General features: G+C 49.1%; 2 protein-coding genes across 2 annotated transcripts; one reads left to right on the plus strand and one right to left on the minus strand.

Moving 5' to 3' along the window:
* Positions 1-112: 112 nt before the first annotated feature.
* On the plus strand, positions 113-3,102 carry LOC101757993 (CBL-interacting protein kinase 26). The gene is made up of 2 exons (XM_004951792.3): positions 113-321; positions 931-3,102. Exon 2 carries the CDS (start codon positions 1,260-1,262, stop codon positions 2,649-2,651), a length of 1,392 nt encoding a protein of 463 aa, XP_004951849.1. The 5' UTR covers positions 113-321; positions 931-1,259; the 3' UTR covers positions 2,652-3,102.
* Positions 3,103-9,065: 5,963 nt separating this feature from the next.
* Positions 9,066-11,075, minus strand: LOC101757205. The gene has a single exon (XM_004951790.2). It carries the CDS (start codon positions 9,926-9,928, stop codon positions 9,395-9,397), a length of 534 nt encoding a protein of 177 aa, XP_004951847.1. The 5' UTR covers positions 9,929-11,075; the 3' UTR covers positions 9,066-9,394.
* Between the last annotated feature and the right edge of the window lie 12,449 nt (positions 11,076-23,524).

Here is a 23,524-nt window from a genome sequence, read left to right on the forward strand (position 1 = left end):
GAAACATTTCCTCGTTGGGCCCTAGGCCTTGGGCCGGTGAGCATGTGGGGCCTACTGACAGGGCCGTGCGTGCTGGACGTGCCATCAGCTCATCTGCGCATGTGAGGACGCGGAAGGAGATGCGATGTTGCTGCCACAGAAGAAGAACAGAACAGAAGCCGAACAAAAAGAAAAGGACGGCTCTTTCCAAGGGTCAAAGGCTCAGAGCGGGGGGGAGTTGCCGCGCCGGCTTCGATTCGATCCTCGAGCAAGATCGAGCGTCCTCGCTTGGGGTTGGAGACTCCCGGGATCCGTCCCTCTGCGCGCCCCGGGTCTTAGCAGGTGATGATTGCGTTGCTAGTTTCTACTCTTGGTTGCGTAAATGAGGAGATCTGCTTCTTGGAGTGTTCCTGGTTGTTTAAGGGCGTAATTGTACCGCGCTGTGGTTAAGTTAGGACCTCCGGTAGGTTGTTGCTTACTGCTGCGGTGAACTAGGTTTCGGAATGCTTTCTGATTTGGCGCTGAGTGGGAGGAGAATTTTGTGCTGGCCTGCTCGATGATGCTTGCAGCTTGCTAATGTGATTTTGCTCCGATGTCGGATTCTGGTGCCTGAATTTCAGTATCTTGTGCTGGTATCACCGTTGGAGCAACCTGAAATCTTAGCAGTGTCATGTGGTACGCCTCATTTTAGACTATGATTTAGCTAACATAGGGTAAGGAGTAAAGGATGTCTTCCACTCTTGCCAATATTGCTGGGTGGACATCCGAAATCACAATGAAATAGGGAAATGATTCCTGGGAGTCTGGGAGAACTAACTTAGCACACTTGTAGAGTCCGAATCCACCTTGACGTTTGTAGCACCTGCTGATCTCCATTGAGTTTCTAGTTATTGATTGCTCTTGCCTCACATGTTTGCGCTGATTAGATTTTTTTTTTCTCCCTCCATGCAGTTTCCACTGTCACAGCAGAAATCATTTATCTTGGGAGCAAAATTGTGTAACAGGGAACCAGAAAGCTTTGTCGGTTTATCCTAAGTGATCCTATTGAGTTGTCATTAGAGCAGTGACTGCATACTGGTGCAATTTTCTCCATGTTTTGGGGCGCAGAAGGTCAAAGATTTTCTATCTTGTACGTCAGTAAGCCACGAATCCCACGATCTTGGTGAATATCGTTTGTTCCCATCTACCCTTCTCTATAAATAGACCGTTGTAAAGGCAGGGCACTGTGGACCTGGTATACCCTATTTGTTTCTCTCTCACTCTATATATAGACTGATATAATGGACGAGAGGAGAAATATTTTGATGGACCGTTATGAAATTGGGAGGCAGTTAGGACAAGGAAACTTTGCCAAGGTATATTATGCTCGAAACCTAACTAGCGGGCAGGCTGTTGCAATAAAGATAATTGATAAGGACAAGGTCACGAGGGTTGGGCTGATAGTGCAGATAAAGAGGGAGATTTCAATAATGAGACTGGTAAGACATCCAAATGTTCTGCAACTTTTTGAAGTAATGGCTAGCAAGAGCAAGATTTACTTCGTTTTGGAGTATGCTAAAGGTGGTGAGCTGTTCAACAAAATATCCAAGGGAAAGTTCAGTGAGGATGTTGCTAGGAGGTATTTCCACCAATTGATCAGTGCGGTGGAGTACTGCCACAGCCGAGGTGTTTACCATCGTGATCTGAAGCCAGAAAACCTACTCCTAGATGATAATGACAACCTAAAAGTCTCAGATTTCGGTCTAAGTGCCTTAGCTGAATCCAAACGACAAGATGGCCTCCTCCATACCACTTGTGGAACTCCAGCTTACGTTGCTCCTGAAGTGCTTAGTAGGAGAGGCTACGATGGCTCAAAGGCTGACATATGGTCTTGTGGAGTAATTCTTTTTGTGCTTGTGGCTGGTTACCTTCCGTTCCATGACCCAAATCTTATTGAGCTGTATAGGAAGATTTCGAAAGCAGAGTACAGATGCCCTCGTTCCTTTTCTGTTGAACTGAAGGACCTGCTTTTTAGAATGCTTGATCCAGATCCAAGTACTAGAATACCTATTTCAAGGATAAAGAGAAGCACTTGGTACAGGAAACCCTTTGAGTTAAACCCTCCAAAGGTGAAGCACGACACAGCAAGAGACAAGGTGTGTAATGGTGAAGCCACAACCTCTAACTCAAGAGAATGCAGTAATTCGGAGGAAAATCAAGTGTTACAAAACCTCCCTAACATGAATGCATTTGATATCATTTCCCTTTCGACTGGATTTGACCTGTCCAATTTATTTGAAGAAAAATATGGCCGGAAGGAAGAGAGATTTACCACTAGGCAGCCAGCAGAAACAGTATTTGCTAAGCTACATGAACTGGCTGAGCGGTTAAAGCTCAAAATTAAGAAGAAAGATAATGGGGTCTTGAAACTGGCTGCGCCAAAGGAAGGAATAAAGGGATTTCTTGAGCTCGATGCAGAGATTTTTGAGCTTGCTCCTTCTTTCCTTTTAGTTGAGTTGAAGAAGACCAATGGGGACACAATAGAGTATAAAAAGCTCGTGAAAGATGAAATAAGGCCTGCACTGAAGGATATGGTCTGGGCATGGCAAAGCGATCGGCACCAGCAGCAAGAGCAAATTATGCAAGGAGAGCAGCAGCAGTCACCTTTGCCACCAGGCCCACCACAGCAGTAGCCACACCAACAGGACTGATTGTGGAGCTCTTTGATAGCACAAAATGACAAAATGCAGAGGACAAGCTGCAACCATCGTTGCAGTCACAAGGCTAAATGTACTCTCGGACCACTGTTGCTGCCACATGAACCACACAACAAGTTTAAACTAAGCCTCGTCAGATTACCACGGCATCAGCTGCAGGACTACCTCCAATGGCCAGAGTGATGATTCATCGACATACATGTGATTGGATATTCAGGTTACCCTGTTCTAGGCTCTACATTGCCTACCATTTGGCATTTTCCCTTCTACGTATCTCCTCGAATCCCTTTGTTTCTTGTATATGCCACCTTTGTTACAAATGTAGAATCACTATACCTGGCTTCAATTTTGAAAACTTGTTTGGACTACAGAATTTTGTTACTCGGTGTTAAAAGTTGATTAATCATAAAGAGATCTTTGCATGTAACTTGTCACACCCGGTTTTAAAACAAAACCAAGTGCTACCTATATGTATGCTAGGATCTACATTTATATATATAGTGACATCATCAGTGAATAACAGTAACAATATCACGTAAAGAAATATAAATTATGACTTACGAGTCTATCTGAGATATACAGCTTAATCCTAAAAACGTAGGCTCCAAACTTCACAGGCAGTCGACTAGGGGCTGCGTACGTCTAGAACTTAGCATCATCTTCAGAAAACTTCACGCACCTTCCTCTTCTAAGCAGCAGTAAGCAAGGGTGAGTACACTTATGGTTGGTACTCAGCAAGGCCACAAGAAATAATCAGAAGCCACAAGAAATAATCAGAATAATGATTTAAGTCCATCTTCAAAGTTTATGATAATCATGCGAGGGTTTAGGCCGCTCTTGACCGTGAGCACGGCTGATATATCAGTTTTATACTATGCAGAGATTGTACATCTTTAACCACAAATTGCGGAAAAGTTCAGAAGAACTTTAGACCCAACCATGCTGTGCTAATCAGGCACTCATCACACTATCGAGGTGTGAATGCATAGGGACGCTACGAGGCCTTTATAAAGATTCCCTGATAAGAAGTAGCTCGCTAAGGTTTCCGGATCAGTAGTAGAGCATATACTCTCTCAAGACTGCGAAGCTACCATAGAGCAAATAAGTCTGAGAGGCGGGTTATACCCCATCTGCCGCCGCCCCTCTTGCCCTTTCGGTAAGATTGCTTCAAACTAGAGTTTCTAATTAATTAGCCAAGACTAGGGCCATGTAGTCCTTGTGAATGCACTATTTTATAGGTGGTCGCTCCATGTTCCAATTAACACATGGTATTCTTGTAAAATAAGCATAGATAGCAGGATGGTTAGGGACACTTGTCTTTCTCCAATGAAAAGTTAATCTTACTACTCTTCAACTCTTACTCTCTTGAAACTTCAAATTTTCCGAACAGGGATCCTTCTACTCGAAGTAATCACCGGCACAAACATATAAGCAAACAAATAAGTACAACTAAGAACAATCCACCAATAAAAGAAAAGCTTTAAAAGAATGTACTAAAGGAAATGACTCGATTCTAGGATCGCAAGGACGCATGAAACACTTAAAATGGAACTAAGGTTGAAAAGGCACAGCTATTGAGCGATTTGAATTATAAAAGAAAACATAAGAGCTACCTGCTTCATTTATTTTAGTTGAGAAAAATAATGTAAAGATATTTCGGAAATACCCTTAGTTGGAATTAATCAAGTCATATTTACATATGAAAAACGATGTAAAGCTTAGTCCAATTTTTTATTTATAAATATTCAAGTACAATTTTAAACAAATTAAACATTTGATTTTAGAAGCAACATGTAAAAACATCTAAGCGTATAACTTTATGATTCGGGTTAAACTAATAATTCAAAAACACATTTATATTCATATTAGTTAAATTAACATTTAATTATGAAAAGCCGAGATATAACTTATGCAACTTTTATTTATAAAACAAACTAAATAAACATTAATCAAATTAAGTTTAATTTATGAAAAATCGAGGTATATCTCTAATTAGCTTTTAATTGGAAGAGTTGTTTAAATAAACATTTACCAAATTTATATTAGTTATGAAAACACGAGGTTGAACTCTAATTAGATTTTAATTAGAAAAGCAAGTATATAAGTATTTAATCATATTAATATTTTAAATAAACTACAAAATAGAGATTATAATCAACATTGCTTCTAATGCGTAATTTAAATTGATATGAATCTAATGCAATAAGAACGAGGTTAAACGGAGTTAAAACGTGGAATCTATGGATTAAACAAGATTCTAAGAACCTAAATAGGATTAACTATAGATCTCAGGGGCTAGCAGAGAAGATTGGCAAGACACATGGAATAGTGCTCGCTATTAGGTCAAAGCCTAGGATTAGATCTGTTAGTGCTTGGGTTGGACTGGCTTGTGGAACCTAAACTTTCTAGGAGGCTTTTTGTGAAACTCAGAAGACACAAAAGAAAGGTGAATAATTACAGATTTTTTCGAGGATCTATTTGCAAAACGGGGGTCTTCTTCTTCCCTAAGTCTGCAACGGCTCTGGCCGGCGGCTTGTCGGCACTTCGGCGAGCTGGGGACCAAGGTGAGGAGGGGAAACGAGAGAGGAAGTCGAGGGGATCTCCTCGTTGCTCACCAGCGGCGAAGACAAGCGGAATCCGGCCGAAAATTTGGCCAGCGGCGACCAGCAGACAGCGATCGGGTGGTCCTAGCGCTTCGGGCGGCGAGTTGACGACGACGAGCGGCGGCGGATGTGCGGCTTGGCCTTGCGGAGCTCGTGGTGGTGTTGACTTGCTCTGGCAGGCAACGGCGGGCGAGCTCCGGCGGCGCTCGGCTCCGGCTGCTTTTAGAGGCGGCGGCGCTACGCAAGGTAGCGAGGTGGTGGCAGGTGAGGATGACAGGGGCGTGCAGGGGTCGGGTGGCGCATTTTATAGGGGTGTGGGGTGGCCACGGCTTGGCGCGCACGCCAAGGCTGGCCGGCCGCGGCGTGCTGCGCTAGGGACGTTGAGGCCGTTGGCCCAAATGGGCCTCAGCGGGCTGGCTGGGTCAGGCTTCGCAGGCTTAGCCCAAAGAGATAGGATAGATTAGATTATTTCTGAAATTACTTTTCAGTGCAAAAACAAATTTAGAAAATTCTTGAAAATATTTTTAAAGCACGAAAAATATTCAAATTTTTTTTAAAAATTCCAAGAAAAATCCTTGAGATAGTTTGGGAACGAGGAATCCAAATAAAATACTTGAAGCTTGTGAAAAGAGTTCTAGAGCATTCTAACAAATAGATTTAGCTCTAGGAAATTGAGAATAAATTTTATAAAAAGCTAGAAAATTCTTAGAAGGGTCTGGACATCGTCTAAATGCATTTTTGAAACTTTTGCACTCATGAAACACCAGAATACATTAGCGTGAATGCAACACACAAAGAACCACTTTATTTAATTCAGAAAAACAACCAATTTTTTTCCTATACTAAATTACCCGTAAAGAAAATAAATGTTGGAAAAAGTTTTAAAATTATGAGAAAATTATTGTTTATTGTTCTTTCTAATCACATCCTAAAATCCAAAAATTTCAGAGTGTAACATAACCACTGCAACATTTAACCATGGATGGTTGATGTAGCCGATGAATGCGGTAGATATGCGGTAGATTTAACATCTTAGCATCTTGACATCTTCATAGCATGAGAAAACATATGTGCATGATTCTGGATGGGGACCATATTATATAACAAAAATGCATGTTGGAATTTAGAAAATATGATTTGGGGTCATCACACTACTGGAAAACTGAGCATCCGTCCTGAGGCTCAGTACCGATTGCATGAACATTAGTACCGGGTTTAACGGCTAGTTCCTCAGGGTGGCCCCGTGAGGACCTTTAGTACCGGTTGGGGGCACCAACCGGTACTAATGTGTCACCCCCTTTAATACCGTGTGGGAGCACCAACCGGTACTTAATGTGGACCCTTTTAGTAACGGTCATTTCAACCGGTACTAAAAGCCCCCCTTTAATACCGAACTACCAATACCGGTTGCGAAACCGGTACTAAGGGGGTTCCCAATCGGTACTGTTAGAGCTTTCCCACTAGGATCATTTGGCTATACGTGCCGTCAATTTCTTATTTTGGACGTTTATCATAATCATATAGCGTATGGTATAAAAAGCTTCGTATTTGATTATATCATTGCGATGCTTCATCCAAAGGAAACGATTTCCGTATTGATACGTTATGTGTATAGCCAGGTATCGCTGAATGTTTCTCTCCTTATTGCTTTCCCTAGTGGCATTGTCAGATGAGAAGAGAGACAAAACCATGAAAAGGGACTCCGAATATTTTTCCTTGATTTTGTCATGCGCTCACAGCGATGCCAGGAGCGTTTGAAGCTTTGTGATTTGAAGTGTTGAGAACTCAGATTACAATATCGTTGATTTGTGCTCTGAAGCTTTGGATCCGGTGGCCTTTCTGGTTGAGACGTTTTGGTGATGCTGCCGTGCTACAATCTGAATCTGATGGCAACAATCAATTGAGCTTGCTTAGGTAGCGTTTGGTTGGAGAGCCAGGTAGGATAGAATGGTTCCATTCCTGATTTTCAGAATGGGACGGTTCTATGGTATGTGTTTGCTTGGAGGGATGGAACGTTCCTAGTTTGGTTGGAGGTATAGGATGGAATAGGCACATGTTAACCACCGTCATGTGGGGTCCGCCTGTAGGCCACCTCACCTTCTCCTCCCTCCTCCTTCCACCCGTCGCCGGAGCTCCGGCTTCCCCGCTCAGGGCCTCGATCCGCGTCGAGCTCTGCCGTCCCCCACGCCGCAGGGCTCCACGCCGGCCCCCAACGTCGCTGGGCTCCTTCCTCCCCCATGTCGCTGGGCTCCGCCATCCCACGTGCCGCCGAGCTCCGCTAACCCCTGTGCCGCCCATGGATCGATCCGCGCCAAGCTCCACCGTCCCCCACACCGCTGGGCTCCGTCGTCCCGCATGCCGCAGAGCTCCGCCAACCTCTGTGCCACCGAGCTTCGACCTTCCCTACCACTCGACGCCGCCACCTGCGCCGCTCGACCTTCGACCTCCCCCACCGTCCAAGCTCCATCACCGCGTCACCCAGGCACCACCAGCGCGCCACTCGAGTCTCGATATGTGCCTTCCACACTTCGGTCCTCGAGCCTCGATATGTGCCTTCCACACTTCGGTCCGCCACTCTCACGCCACCCAGTCGCCCTGAGTCAAGGCGCACGACGCCGTCGAAGTGGGATGGCTCGGTCCGCTCAATTTTGCGGGATCGAGCCATCCCAAATCTAGCGCGAATATTCGCTCTTAGGGATCGCTCCATCCCCACACTCCCGAGACAAACAGAGGACGGGACGGCCGTCCCATTCTGCTCCCAAACCAAACACTACACTCCTCTGGCTGCTCAACCCAGCCGAATTCATACTTGCTGAAAACGCCCTGAACTTGCTGGCTGTTGCACCGATCCCAATCAAGGAGTAGTAGTACATTAGACAATCAGTGCACGATCGACAAGGACAGCGTGTGATGACATCATGCGGCAGCATGTACTGCCATCTGACATTTCTGACGCTGTGAGAATGCATCATGCAGTACAGTTTATTTGTAGCAGTAGTGCAGTACACCTGCCGGGCTAGTCGCTAACCTTTTCCATTCGAAGGAGATGGCAGTAGCAGCAGTAGTACAAGGTTGGTAGCAGTACAGATTAGGGAGACCTGCCTCCTGAACTCGGCCAAGTTTGGAGTCTGCAGTACACATCGATGCTCCTCCGAGCACACGTTATATTCCCTTGCCGCACGCGATTGGAACCTGGAAGCGTGACCTGTGCCGGCATGGATCACGGAGTGGAGGGATCCGATCAGCAGATAAGTAAATCCAGGAGAAGAGAAGAGAAGAGAAGAGAAGAGACGCAAAGGCATCATTGAGTGCAGCGTTGATGAGCCGGTCGCCGCCGCCGGCCGCCGGCTCACCGGCGCTGCACTCAATTACGCATTTGCTTTCTCTGGCCGGCGACGGCGATCCCCGTAGCCGTGTAGGTGTCCATCAACCATCAGGTACCGAGCACGCTTCATCAAAATTCAAAGGCATACCTCTGTCCCGCCTCAATCAACCATCAGGTACCGGTCGCCGGTAAAGGCAAACCAACCTGTCTAGCAGTTGGTGCTGGCCGTTTGTTGCAAATCTCCGGTAATTACCAAAACCAGCACATCTGAATCCATCTGAATCCAATGTTTGTTCTGCACACTCTCTCTTTTTGTTTTCTTGCGATTTGGTTTCGGTGACACGCAGATTCTTCTTGGGAATATGTTCGACGATTTCATAGAGTTAGGCGAAGGAAATGATAACGCGTGGGAAACAAAGCAAGATCTGGTTTGTTCTTTCCTTCTGAATTCGCACTCTTGTCAGTCCATGAACGTTTGCGTTCTGCTCTAGTTTCAGCTCGATCCGTTCGGCAATGCGTACATTTTTAGAGAGAGCAGAATGCACAGGAACGATCCAAGTCGAAGTCCCACGATACTAGTAATGAAATTTCTGGAATTTATCCTACGGCAGTACGGCTCCTAAACCCAAACGATGAGCATTCACATGATCACATCGCCCTCTCATCTGCCGACGCACACGGATGGATAGATCGATGATGGGTGGGAGCAATACATGAGATGGAGAAACCAAGAACGAAGCTACAGAGGAACGAGAAGCGGTCGGTGAGGTCAGCGTCGTCGATGCTGCTGATCAGTTGGGGCCCCAGCACACGAGGTGGTAGGCCTTGTTCATCCTCACGTCCGCCGCCGCCGCCGCCCGGCCCGCGCCCGCCCGGGGCAGCCCGGCCGTGGAGTCCGAGAGCGCGGCGGACAGTGCGTGGATCCGGGGCGCGGCGGCGCGGTGGTAGAGCGAGCGCAGCGCGTAGTCCCAGCGGCACAGGCCCGCCTGGTCCTTGAGCGCCTCCACCGCGCCCATGCTCGCCGCCACCACCAGCGACGGCGCCTTCCCGCCCGCCGCCGCCGCTGCCGCCATCTCGATCGATGCCTTCTGGCTAGTACTGTACTGAAGTAGTGAAGTGTAGTACTTGTCCTGTCCGGGATCTCGGCGTGTGACGAGGGGCGTTTTATACGCGGCCCGGCGGCAAACCGGCGGAGAAACGGAGGTGGGCGGAGGCGAAAACAGGGAGCGCGAGTCGCCGGTTTTGGACTCCAATGGGAGGCGCTCCCTCCGTTTCCAAGGAACCAGGGCGGTGCCACCGGTGGCATACTGGCATGGTGCATGCATGTCGCCAAAAGCCCAACATTTTTTTAAACGGATAAACTGCAGATTATATTAAAAAAGAAAGAGTTTCAAATTGGAAAGATGCAAGAAAGAAAAAATAACCAACTCGTCCAGTTGGATTGGGACATCAACGTGATTTCACCACTCCGCTCGCCACGGCAGCACCCCCAATATCCATGCTCATAGTTCGCCGAAACTCAAGGCGTAGCCCAACGTCGGTAGGGAACCGATAGAAACAAACTGCACCACACCGCACCGAGGAGGCCGCCGCCATGCGGGACCCTCCGCTGCAGTGCTGCTGTAACACCACACTTCACCTGACAGAGTGATACCATCGAATCCGAACCTCTCGTAGGCTGCCTTGCAGTTGCCACCACGATAACACAATGCGTGGGGCCTCGCCATGGACTCCACCTCACTCTCGTCGCCTCAAAGAAACACCACGCACGGGAGCCTCGCCACGCCCGTCATGGTACTCCACGTCACATATCCATTTCTTTTATCGTTGTTAGAGTGGTGAGCAATATTGCCCCGCTCCACAAGATCTTCGTCAATCAGCCAAGCCGGCGCCATAGGTCGACTTCGCCTCGTTGCTTCATCCACGCAAAAGCATCCGCCGCTATGACAGCAAGTCAGAGAAGTCGTTGCGCCGTCTTCCGACGATGTATCGCACCGGGTAGCCCATCTAAGCTGAGCAACCCGCCGCGGTCCGTTGTAAGCCTAATTGTCCCACAATGCTGTTACCGCAAGCGCCGTCCTCCGACACAGTTCCACGCCACATTGACTGTTGCCAAGCAACGCCAGCCACCGTGGTTCGCCGCAAATGGCCAAAACCGACCACCATGCGACAACCCCTGGCTGCTGCTATAACTGCGATCACCTCCACATGACCTCAGCAACACCCGTCCAACTTGCTATGTGGCGGAATTGTCACCACCAACTGCGGCCGTCCATAACTAATGGATTGGGAATGCCATAGAATGAGATGGGTCTTTAGAGACGGCGCCTGTAAGGAGGGCACGACGCCAATGGCGCCGCCGTCGCTCGTCCAGAATCTGGAGAGGATTTTCACCCAGAGGACCCCGTGTAGTAGGGTTGTAGCTCAGAAATGACTCCCCAACAGGAAGAATGACACCCTAGGGCGCCGCCGTCATCTCCACCAGCAATAACGCCGGCGAGGACTTTCGCCCGGAGCATCCTAACCCCTGCACGCTCACGGCTCGGCACTCCCGGCTACAGTCACCGCAATCCATCCGGGGCGACATCGCCTCCGCGCCTCCTCACACCACGCCGCCGTACCTCCACCTCTGCTCGCTTGCCGGCAATCCTTCTCCTCACACCGCGCCCTGCGCCGCCCCGCGCGTGGTCTGTGCGCAATGCCTCCTCCGTGCCACTATCCTTCGCTCCGGCACCACCTCCGCACCGCACCCTGCGCCGCCCCGCGTGCAGCGCCTCCTCTACGTCGGCACCGCCGTCCTTCACGCCGGCGTCTCTGCCGCACCGCTATTCTCCACGGGCCGCCACGGGCCTCCGTACCTCCTACGTATCTCCTCCTCCGGCGCCTCCTCCGCGTCTCCTCCTCCTGGGCTCGACGTCCTCGTCCTCACGGTTGTCTTGTTCGTCGGCGGCGCTGCAACGTGCGGCAGCTGCGGACACACCGCCGCCGCCACACAACACACCGCTCCAGCGGTCCTCTGCGCCTCCTCCGTGCCGCCGGCTGCTGCGCCTCCTCCGCCGCCAGGCTAGCTCGCCGCCTCCGGCACGTCCTGCGCCTCACAGAGAGGCCGCGCGGGCCCCCGGCCATGCTCCGTCGCGCCTGCGCCTGCAGCACCACGGCCCCCGCATCGCTCTCTCTACCAGGAGCCCTGCCGACAGCCGCTCCTCGCGGATCTGGTGCCCAGGGACACCGGATCTGCCGGCTCAGGTTGTGGCGGCCTCCTCCATGGCTGGCGCCACCGCGTCGTTGACCCGGGCGGGAACTACCCGGCCCGCGAGAGAAGCCCCCGCTGTCGCCTTCCTAGCAGGCACACATGCTTTCGGTACCCTGCTCCGACAGCGGCAAGGTAGAGAGAAAGCTGGGAGGGGGTGGCGGTGGCGGACGTTGGGTGCCGCTCGAGTCGCCTCCCCAAAAGCCCAACATGCATGTACGCTCTTAATTTTTCTCTTGGCAATTCTTTATGTTTTTGTGAGGTGCCAATTCCTTTTTTTTGCCATTGTATAATACAATAAGTCATTTGCTATGATGTCTCTATGGCATGTGAGGAACTTGTGTAACTGACAGTGACAAATGAGATACTGCAAAAATGCTTTGGCAGAAATTTTTTTCCTTGCCGTTCTTCTTCTCCATTGATTTTGTAGTGGTGAAGCGTATTGTGAGAGTGATTGATGAGTGAGCTCAATGTATTCGCATCTTTTATATTTTGCTCTTGTTTTAGAAGGAAACTCTGAAGTTTTAGGTCATGTTTGGCTCTTGACCAAAGGCTGCCAAGCCTAGCTTCGGCGAAGAAAACGATCGCCGAACTTTCAGCGAGTTTACTGCACGCAAATGAGGTGTTTGGATCCATGAACTAATTTTTATTCGGATCACATCGAATATTTATCGAATATTTGATACCAATTAGAATGACTAAATGTGAACTAATTATAAAATTAATTGCATAAGCCGTGACTAATTCACGAGATAAATCTATTAAGCCTAATTAATCCATGATTATCATATATTTACTGTGACATCACATGGTCAAATCATGAACTAATTAGACTTAATAGATTCGTCTCATGAATTAGCCTTCATTTGTGCAATTGATTTTTGTAATTAACCTATATTTAATATTCACAAATAATTTTATAATTAACCTATATTTAATATTTCTAATTAGCATCTAAACATTAGACGTGGCGTCCGGATGGGGTCTGAAATAGGGAGCGTTTGCGGAGGCGCGGCATGCCGCAAGCTCGGCGCAAGCTCGGCATGAACAAACACATGCGGAAATCAGGCGTGGTGAGCAGACGAGGGCACAATCCAAACACGCTCGGGCAAAGCCAAGAATTACAAAATTAATTAGTTTTTATATATATATATTTTACTCTTAAGCAAGTACTAACATTTTCAGGGCAAAGAGAGCCTGGTATTGATTACCTTGCATTAGGGCCTTGGAGGGGTTTAAATGATTCTAAACTCAACTGTTCGACTCTAGGATGCATCTAACCCAGTCCTTCCTCACGCCTTAGGTATTAAGCTCTGATATATATACCGGTTAATACCGGTTAATATGACGTGACTTAGGTTATTAGGCTCTGATATACATCGGTGACCCTCGGTAGAAAATTGACCTATAATTCTTCTAGTTGGAAACCTTACAGATCTCGGTTTTCCGTCGGGGACAAAGAATTATTTGACGCCTACACAGAGGCGTAGGAAAAACAAATTTCACAGCACAAGCAGGCGAATTTAAGGTTACAGGGGTATAATCTGCTGCTTCAAATTAAAACCACACCTAGAAACACCACTCAGACTTGGTATGTTTTACAGGAAGCTTATTAGCTATAGTAGCTTCCAGCAGTCGACACCCAAACAGATCGACGCGACGAGCAGCCTGAGCAAACAGCAAGAGGTGGTGCAAGACATCAAGCAGCAATTACGTACAAGTAGTAGTAGTTCTTTGGTACAGAACACTCCGGCCGCCGGCGGCCGGCCGGAGCCGAGCCGCCGCCGGAAACACTCGCCGGAGCGCCACGAGAGGTTGCCGGATAAGTGGATACTGGATACATCGATCACTTGGGTCCCCAGAGCAGGAGGTGCATCACCTTGGCCCTCTTGCCGTTGCCGCCCGCCGCGGCGGCGTGGTCGCCGCGCCACCCCGGCTGCTGCTGCTGCTGCCGCAGCTCCCTCCCCGGCACGGAGGCGTCGCGCGCCATCAGCGCGCGGCCGAGGGCGGCGAACTCCGGCCACCTGCTCTCGCGGGCGCCGCTGCTCATGGCTGCTGGCTGCTAGCTGCCGCTGCTGCTACTGCACACCGCAGCACTAGCAGTCTAGCACGCCACGCCACGCGCCTCTCTCAATCGGGTTCTTGCTTCTGTCACCAGTTACTCCAGACACCAAGCTGGTCAGTTATATAAAGCGGCGAAGCTCGAGTAGGTCTAATAGCGAGACGTGACGGATCTCCGGTGCCGCAGCTGCGGATAAGCGACAGCAAAAAAAAAAAGTGCTGCGCGATCGACGAGTGGCCGCCGGTCGAGCGGCCGGAAATATCTTGTTGACGTACGTGGTCTTGCCCGATTTTTTCCCCTCACTCCGTCGCGTGTCTCGGCCCTCGACGTCACGGCGCGGGCGATTCAAGTCTGAGAAAAGCTCGGTGCGGCGTCGCCTGGTCGGAGGCGGTCAGGCCGTCCGGATCAAGTAATAATCAAGTGATCGATCAGTGAGAGATCCAAGCGATCGATCGCGTGGGGTGTCGCCGATCTCGGCGGCGCGCCGGCGCGGCGTTCTCGCTCGGTGTGATCTGGACAGGCACGCTCGCCGGCAGAACAGGTTCGTCCTGCAGGCCGCCGTAGACCTGCAGGGCTGCCATGCCATGGCGCCGAGTAGTCTCAGAGCTCGGCGGCTTACGCCGCCCCCGTCAACTAACCCAGTTACTTGGCGCTCAGCTAGCTCATCTGGAGGAAGTTCGTCATCGACACCAGCCGAGATGAGGAATAGGATAGCGCTGTAGATGAGCTAGCTGGTGATCGATGTCCCCAAAGGATCGAGCGCCAAGTAAGCTGTTAGCATATAAAGCAAGGGGATTGAGCGCCAAGTAAGCTGTTAGCAAATAAAGCAAAACTAATATCTAACACGAGACATAATTTTTACGTGCCTCGCGGGAAAAAACCACGGGGTCCAATCGGCGATCTTCACTATAATAAGAGAGTTATAACACAGTAAATACAATGAATCTTTTTCTCTTCCCGTGCGGCTTCCAAATGTACATATAAGGTGGACTAAACTGACTGCAATCAATTGCGGAGATAAATTTGCTAATCACACAACCTAAACCGTGAACCCTCCAAGCGTCCCCACAAGATACGCGTCAGAATTCGGATCATATCCAATTGAAGCCTCATCAGTTAAGTACTTGGCTGAATAGCTAGAGTGCAGAACACATATGAACGTTGCTGTAGATTCCATCATACTCCTAGTGTGTCTTGTAATTTTTTTTCTTCTCTCCTTTTTGGTTTCATGCCAAGGTTTCAGCATTTTTCCTTTTAATCGAAGAATACAATTGTCCTCCTCCGACGATCTCGTTTATAGTGCACTAATAATGTGATCAATAGTTCACTACACGTACAGTTCTCTTTTAAGCATCACCTTTAGTTCCCATGTACAAGGAAGTTTAAAATCTTACCACCAAAAAGGCTGTTTGAAGGGATCTCATTCTCTTGTTCTTCTATCAAACGTTCTTCTTTTTTCCCCCGGGTACTCAGGTTTAAATAGCCGTGGATTTCTTTTTTCTACACATCTCACAAGATTTTCCATTAAATTTGCAAGCCTTTCAGAATTTGGTTCAAAAACATGCCATTGTATCCTTCCCCGCATTCCTTTTCTTCCTTTTTCATATGGCCCCTGCTCTCACGGAATTGTATTCCCGCTCAATCCAAACCAAGCATTCGGATCTACACCGACTCGTTGCCTAGTCACCCTCACCCACCCCTCTATGTGGCGCTTTCATGTTTCATCATGTGGAGGTGGAGGGAGCTCAGCTCAGGGTGCATGCCAACGACACGCATTTAAGAGAAAATGGATGGCCAATCTTGCTCGAATTATTGGAGCCTAATCCCGTGAGCACCAACTCAGCCAGCTCATAAGTATGCCACCTCAGATTTTTACCATGTGGAAGAGAAAGAAAGAAGAGCTATCTCTTGTTCAAGAGAGTCTCATACACACATCCCTAAATCTTGTGGACTAACGCGTGAGGCTATATAGGCATAAGAGCTGGTGCTTGACTCTAATTATTGGGGGACATATCTCTTATACTATCTCTTAGGCGTATAAGCTAGCACTAGCACTTAACTTTAACCATTAGAGGAGGCCTTAATCTAAGCCAAGTGACTAACCATTGGAGGAGGCCTTAGCCTAAGCCAAGTGACAAGAGAATAGGAGATGGAATAAAAGGGAGAGAATATACACTACGGATGCATGTCCCGGAAATGAATTCACGGCAAAATCCTATGTGATATGTGGATTTGGTGGCAGATTCTCTTGCGCGAAATTTGAACCTCAGGCCTCTATGTTGAACCCCTCGAGTTGGCGTAAAACCACCCGCCTCTTGCCACCGTATAATAAATAGTACCTTTAAGGGTTTGGACCCTCTTGCCACCCGGAGTTTGGACCATTGAATGAAGAAGTACCTTCGCTGCCGCACCACCTGGATCCTTAAAATCTTCCTAATGATACATGCTAATTCCTAGATCAAAATCCTAGATCAAAATTTTCCTAGCGATACATCATATAACTGCTATCTCAAGAAGGGACCAACACTATGGTGGCATGGTATAGCCCTTGAACATTTAATGCAGTTCCATGGCTAAGAGCAATCACAGTATACGGTCATTACAAGTAATACGAGATAGGCTTGTATGCACGACTATCATTGGTGCAGCTCACCTGAGTATCACACACACATATAGTATATTGCCCGTTGTCCGTCGAGTCCACGGGCCGAACTATGCATTGGAGCTTTAGTTTCTTGTATGCCAAAAATTGTCACTCAACCATCGGCTCATGCAACGTGCAAACCAATGCTTCGATTTCCTTTCTCGTTGTGGGCATCGGTCGAAGCAGTTGGTCTGAGAGTCATCCGATCCCCTCGGTCGTGACCCTCTCAATCTGAGCTTCGAAATGCATAAAAGTCTGCCGCCCCCATGTGGCCATGTGTAGTTCCTGTCCCGGTTCCACCGCAGAGCGCGCGAGAGGGACTTCCTGACCACGAGCCCGGTCTCACGCCACACCTTCACACGCATCTTCTTTCTTCCAAACCTGCCGCGCGCGCCCGGCCAGCCACCGCTCCTCCCGTTCCGGAGCAGTCTGGAACCCTCGTTTTCCCGAGCCCCACGCACATGAATGCCCCCTCCCTCTCCCAGTCCCCGACCGCGACCACCCGGCGGCAGCGATCCACTCCCACAGCCCCATCAGTGACCGGACAACCCACGGCTTGTGCCGCGCCGCCGATCGGTCGCTCACTGATCACTGATTAAATTATTCGATCCGGACGGCCTGACCACCTCCGACCAGGCGACGGCGTCGCACCGAGCTTTCGAGGACTTCGTCGCCGCGCCGTGACGCCGATGGCCGGGACACGCGACGGGAGTGAGGGGGAAAAAATCGGGCACGATATTTCCGGCTGCTCGATCGGCGGCCACTCGTCGATCGCGCGGCACGATATTTTTTTTTTTTGTCGCTTATCCGCAGCTGCGGCACCGGAGGAGACCTGTCACGTCTCGTCTCGCTACTAGACTACTCGAGCTTCGCCGCTCTATATAACTGGCCAGCTTGGTGGCTGTAACGTCATGGTGTGCTGGTGACAGAAGCGAGAACCCGATCGAGAGAGGCGCGCGTGGCGTGCTTACGGTGCTAGACTGCTAGCTAGAGCTGCGGTGGCGTAGCAGCAGCCAGCAGCCATGAGCAGCGGCGGCCGCGAGAGCAGGTGGCCGGAGTTCGCCGCCCTCCGCCGCGCGCTGATGGCGCGCGACGCCGCCGTGCCGGGGAGGGAGCTGAGGCAGCAGCAGCAGCAGCCGGGGTGGCACGGCGGCGACCACGCCGCCGCGGCGGGCGGCAACGGCAAGAGGGCCAAGGTGATGCACCTCCTGCTCTGGGGACCCAAGTGATCGATGTATCCGATCCGCTTATCCGGCAACCTCTCGTGGCGCTCCGGCGAGTGTTTGCGGCGGCGGCTCGGCTCCGGCCGGCCGGCCGGCCGGATTGTATTGTAAATTTGTACCATGGCCGGACTGTATTGTAAATTTGTACCATGGTACTAGCTAGTACTAGTTGCTCCCTTGTCTTGCACCACCTCTTGCTGTTTGCTCAGACTGCTCGTCGCGTCGGTCAGTTTGGGTGTCAACTGCTGGAAGCTATGGCTAATAAGCTTTCTGTAAAATATACCAAGTCTGAGTGGTGTTTCTAGGTGTGATTTAAATTTGGAGAAGCAGATTATACCCCTGTAATCTTAAATTTGCCTGGTTGTGCCTGTGAAATTCAGTTTTCCGACGCTACATACTTTCCCTTTTGGTCTTTTTTTGTGTGAGGGTTGCTACTTGCAAGTAGTTCAAAGTCCCAGATCGGGAAGGTTAATCAGCTCTTTTGCTTGAAGTTTTGTTGAATCCTGATGCGGTGCTAACATCAATTTTGCTGAGAACTGTGCGCTGTTTTGCAGCGGAGTTTTATCTTGAAACTGGCGCACAGAGTTTGGAGTGCTTCGCTTCTTCGCATCATGGAAGCCATGGATCAACCTAGTTTCTCTTTTAGGTTGGCCTACCTGGTTTAGCGTGAAAGAATCTTGAAAAGAGAACGTGAACAAGAAAAAGAAAGGAATTTAAATACTAAGGAAAGGAGAGAAAAGGGAAAGTGAACAGAAAAGGGACTTCAATTATATCCATAAAAGGTGAGAAGACGAAGAAAAAAAATGTGAATGCCTATGTGCTATCTTGTCCACGTATGACTTGAGCAGCTGTGGATTCTTATCCGGATGTGTCTCGTCTCTGGAGGGGATATGTCCTCTACTGATTATATATTAATAAAAGGAACAGGAAAAAGTCTTACAACCCAGAACTTAAGAAACAAACAAAGAAAAAAAAGATCATAAAGGTAATTGATCTTTATATTTAGCTAAAAAAATAATTGATCTTCCTACTGAAAAATGCAAGCTGCGGTAGCTAGAGAAGAAGATTTCAGAATTTGCCATCAAATTCACACGTCTCATATGATTTTCATGCAATGCCGTACCGTATATTCTCTCCTTTCTATGCCATCTCATATTCTCTTGTCACTCGGCTTATAGGCTAATGGTGCTCACGGGATTAGGCTCCAATAATTCGAGCAAGATTGGCCATCCATTTTCTATTAAATGCGTGTCGTTGGCATGCACCCTGAGCTGAGCTCCCTCCACCTCCACAAGATGAAACATGAAAGCGCCACATAGAGGGGTGGGTGAGGGTGACCAGGCAACGAGTTGGTGTAGATCCGAATGCTTGGTTTGGATTGAGCGGGAATGGAATTCCGTGAGATCAGGGGCCATATGAAAAAGAAAGAAAAGGAATGCGGGGAAGGATACAATGGCATGTTTTGTAACCAATTTACGTGTGGCCAATTCTGAAAGGCTTGCAAATTTGATGGAAAATCTTGTGAGATGTGTAGAAAAAAGAAATTCACGGCTATTTAAACCTGAGTACTGGGGGAAAAAGAAGAACATTTGATAGAAGAACAAGAGAATGAGATCCCTTCAAACAACCTTTTTGTTGGTAAGATTTTAAACTTCCTTGTACATGGGAACTAAAGGTGATGCTTAAAAGTGAACTAGTGATCACATTATTAGTGCACTATAAGTGAGATCGTCGGAGGAGGACAATTGTTTTCTTCGATTAAAAAGAAAAATGCTGAAACCTTGGCATGAAACAAAAAAGGAGAGAAGGAAGGAGAGAAGGAAAAAAAAGTTACAAGACACGCTAGGAGTATGACGGAATCTACAACAACGTTCATATGTGTTTTGCACTCTAGCTATTCAACCAAGTACTTAACTGATGAGGCCATTTCTCTATCGTAGTCATAACCAATTCGTGGGGAGTACTGCGCCTAGTATATTGGTACATTGGATATGATCCGAATTCTAACGCATATCTTGTGGGGACGCTTGGAGGGCTCACGGTTTAGGTCATGTGATTAGCGAATTTGTCTCTGTAATTAACTGCAGTCAAGCCACATGGGAAGAGAAAAAGATTCATTGTATTTACTGTGTTATAACTCTCTTATTATAGTGAAGATCGCCGATTGGATCCCGTGGTTTTTTTCCGCGAGGCATGTAAAAATTGTGTCTCGTGTTCGACATTATTTTTGCTTTATTTGCTAACAGCTTACTTGGCGCTCGATCCCCTTGCTTTATATGCTAACAGCTTACTTGGCGCTCGATCCTTTGGGGACATCGATCACCAGCTAGCTCATCTACAGCGCTATCCTATTCCTCATCTCGGCTGGTGTCGATGACGAACTTCCTCCAGATGAGCTAGCTGAGCGCCAAGTAACTGGGTTAGTTGACGGGGGCGGCAGCCCTGCAGGTCTACGGCGGCCTGCAGGACGAACCTGCTCTGCCGGCGAGCGTGCCTGTCCAGATCACACCGAGCGAGAACGCCGCGCCGGCGCGCCGCCGAGATCGGCGACACCCCACGCGATCGATCGCTTGGATCTCTCACTGATCGATCACTTGATTATTACTTGATCCGGACGGCCTGACCGCCTCCGACCAGGCGACGCCGCACCGAGCTTTTCTCAGACTTGAATCGCCCGCGCCGTGACGCCGAGGGCCGAGACACGCGACGGAAGTGAGGGGAAAAAATCGGGCAAGACCACGTACGTCAACAAGATATTTCCGGCCGCTCGACCGGCGGCCACTCGTCGATCGCGCGGCACTTTTTTTTTTTTTTTTTTTTTTTTGCTGTCGCTTATCCGCAGCTGCGGCACCGGAGATCCGTCACGTCTCGCTATTAGACCTACTCGAGCTTCGCCGCTTTATATAACTGACCAGCTTGGTGTCTGGAATAGCTGGTGACAGAAGCAAGAACCCGATCGAGAGAGGCGCGTGGCGTGCTAGACTGCTAGTGCTGCGGTGGTGCAGTAGCAGCAGCGGCAGCTAGCAGCCAGCAGCCATGAGCAGCGGCGCCCGCGAGAGCAGGTGGCCGGAGTTCGCCGCCCTCGGCCGCGTGCTGATGGCGCGCGACGCCTCCGTGCCGGGGAGGGAGCTGCGGCAGCAGCAGCAGCAGCAGCCGGGGTGGCGCGGCGACCACGCCGCCGCGGCGGGCGGCAACGGCAAGAGGGCCAAGGTGATGCACCTCCTGCTCTGGGGACCCAAGTGATCGATGTATCCAGTATCCACTTATCCGGCAACCTCTCGTGGCGCTCCGGCGAGTGTTTCCGGCGGCGGCTCGGCTCCGGCCGGCCGGCCGGCGGCCGGAGTGTCCTGTACCATTGAATAACTACTACTTATTGTACTTGCTCCTTTTCTTGCACCACTTTGCTGTTTGCTCAGACTGATCGCCGTCGGTCAGTTTGGGTCTCAATTGTCAACTGATGGAAGCTACTATAGCTAAAAAGCTTTCTGTAACATACCAAGTCTGAGTGGTGTTTCTAGTTAAGGTTTGGAGCAGCAGATTGTACCCCTGTAATCTAAGAACGCGTGCTCGTGTTGTTGTGTGCCTGTGAAATTTGGTTTTCCTACGCTTTTCTGTGCAGTCAAATAACTCATCCAGCTCACTACGTTCCCTTTTTGGGGTTTTCAGTTTTTGTGTGAGATTTGCTAGTGGTTCAAAGTCCCAGGTCGGAAAAGTTAGCTACTCCGTCCGTTTCAAATTGCAGGTCGTTTTAGTTTTTCTAGGCATCTATACATACACTATATCTAAATGCATAGCAAAAATTATGCATCTAAAAAAGCTAAAACGAACTACAATTTGAAATGGAGGGAGTAGCTCTTTTGCTCTAAGTTATGTTGAATCCTGATGTACTGCATAAATTTTACTGAGGATTCGAGTTGTTTGCGGCAGAGTTTTATCTTGGAACTGACAGAGTTTGGGTGCTTTGCTTCTTCGTTGCATGGATCCACCTGATTTCTCTTTTAGCTTGGCATAGCTGGTTTAGCGTAAAAGAATCTTGAAAAGAGAAAGTGAACAGAGGAATTTAAATACTAAGGAAAGGAGAGAAAAGGGAAAGTGAACAGAAAACGACTTCAAGTATATTCATAAAAGGGGAGAAGAAGACCAAAAAAATTGTGAATACCTATGGGCTATCTTGTGTCCACAAATGACTTGAGCAGCAGAGATGTTTACAAAGTCCAACGAGATTTTTTTTTTTGATAAACCAAGTCCAACGAATTAGTACATGCTTGGAGCATGACGCGGCTCGTCTCTCTTAAAACCGCTTCAATAACTGATCTTTCTACTGAAAAATGCAAGCTGCGGTAGCTGGAGAAGAAGATTTCAGAATCCGCCATCAAATTCACACGTCTCATCTTTCTCTCCTTTTTATTCCATCTCCTATATTCTCTTGTCACTTGGCTTAGGCTAATGGTGCTCACGGGATTAGGCTCCAATAATTCGAGCAAGTTTGGCCAACCATTTTCTCTTTGAATGCGTGTCGTCGTTGGCATGCACCCTGAGCTGAGCTCCCTTCACATGAAAGCGCTAGATAGAGGGGTGGGTGACCAGGCAATGAGTCGGTGTAGATCCGAATGCTTGGTTCGGATTGAGCTGCCATATAATTCCGTGAGAAGGGTCCAGCCATACGAAAAGGAAAGAAAATGGAGTGGCATGTTTTTGAAGCAATTCACGCGTGGAAATTCCGAAAGGCTTGTAAATTCGATGGAAAATCCTGTGAGATGTGCAGAAAAAATTCCATGTGTATTTAAACCCAGGAAGAAAACAGAACATTTGATAGAAGAACAAGAAATGTTCTGTTTTGGTGGTAAATTTTTAAATTTCCTTGTACATGGGAACTAAAGGTGATGCTTAAAGGAGAACTGTGTAGTGATCACATTATTAGTGCACTATAAGCGAGATCATCGGAGGATAAAATTGTATTCTTTAATTAAAAAGAAAAATGCTGACAACTTGGTAGGAGTATGAACAAATCAAATCTACAACAAGACATTCATTTGTGCTCTACACGCCAATACTTAACTGCTAAGGCTTACTTGGCGCTCGAACCAGCTAGCTCATAATTTTATCCCCAACGAACCGAGCGCCAAGTAACTGGGTTCGTTCTCGTCGGCGTGAGCTTCCCAGCTCTGAGACTGCTCGGCGCCATGGCACGGCAGCCCTGCAGGGCTACGGCCGCCTGCAGGACGAACCTGTTCTACCGGCGAGCGTGCCGATCCAGAGCACACCGAAAAGTCCCCGTTCGCGGCCGCACCGGCAGACAATCCTTGCTTGAGCCGCGCCCCGGCAGCTCGAGCTCGCCGTCAGCTGCGCGCGTTCGGCCCCGTCCCCGGTCACCCGGCGGCCTGCGCTGCTCCGAACGCCGCCGGAATTTTGTCCGGTACCGGTCGAGCATCAACGCAATCGGAAGAGCCTGCCGTCGCCGGCGGTGAGACTGCTGGCGCCCTCCGGCAGCGCCATCGCGGCGACGAGACGGGGCAAACGACCAAGTCAGATTGTTTCTCTCGCGAATCTGAGCCGCACAGGTACGATCGGACGGTGGTTACGGGCCCCAGGGGTGGACGGTAAATGAAATACCGTCCACGCCCCTGACCTGGCGGGGGGCCGCTGCCCGGGCGCCTGCTCACCCTTCTCCACGACGCGAGCGTGGACAGCACTCCTCGCCGGCTTCCGGCGGCTTCGCGACGCCGTCGACGTCGTGGATGC

Source organism: Setaria italica, chromosome I (genome assembly GCF_000263155.2).
Source record: "Setaria italica strain Yugu1 chromosome I, Setaria_italica_v2.0, whole genome shotgun sequence".
NCBI classification, from domain to species: domain Eukaryota; kingdom Viridiplantae; phylum Streptophyta; class Magnoliopsida; order Poales; family Poaceae; genus Setaria; species Setaria italica.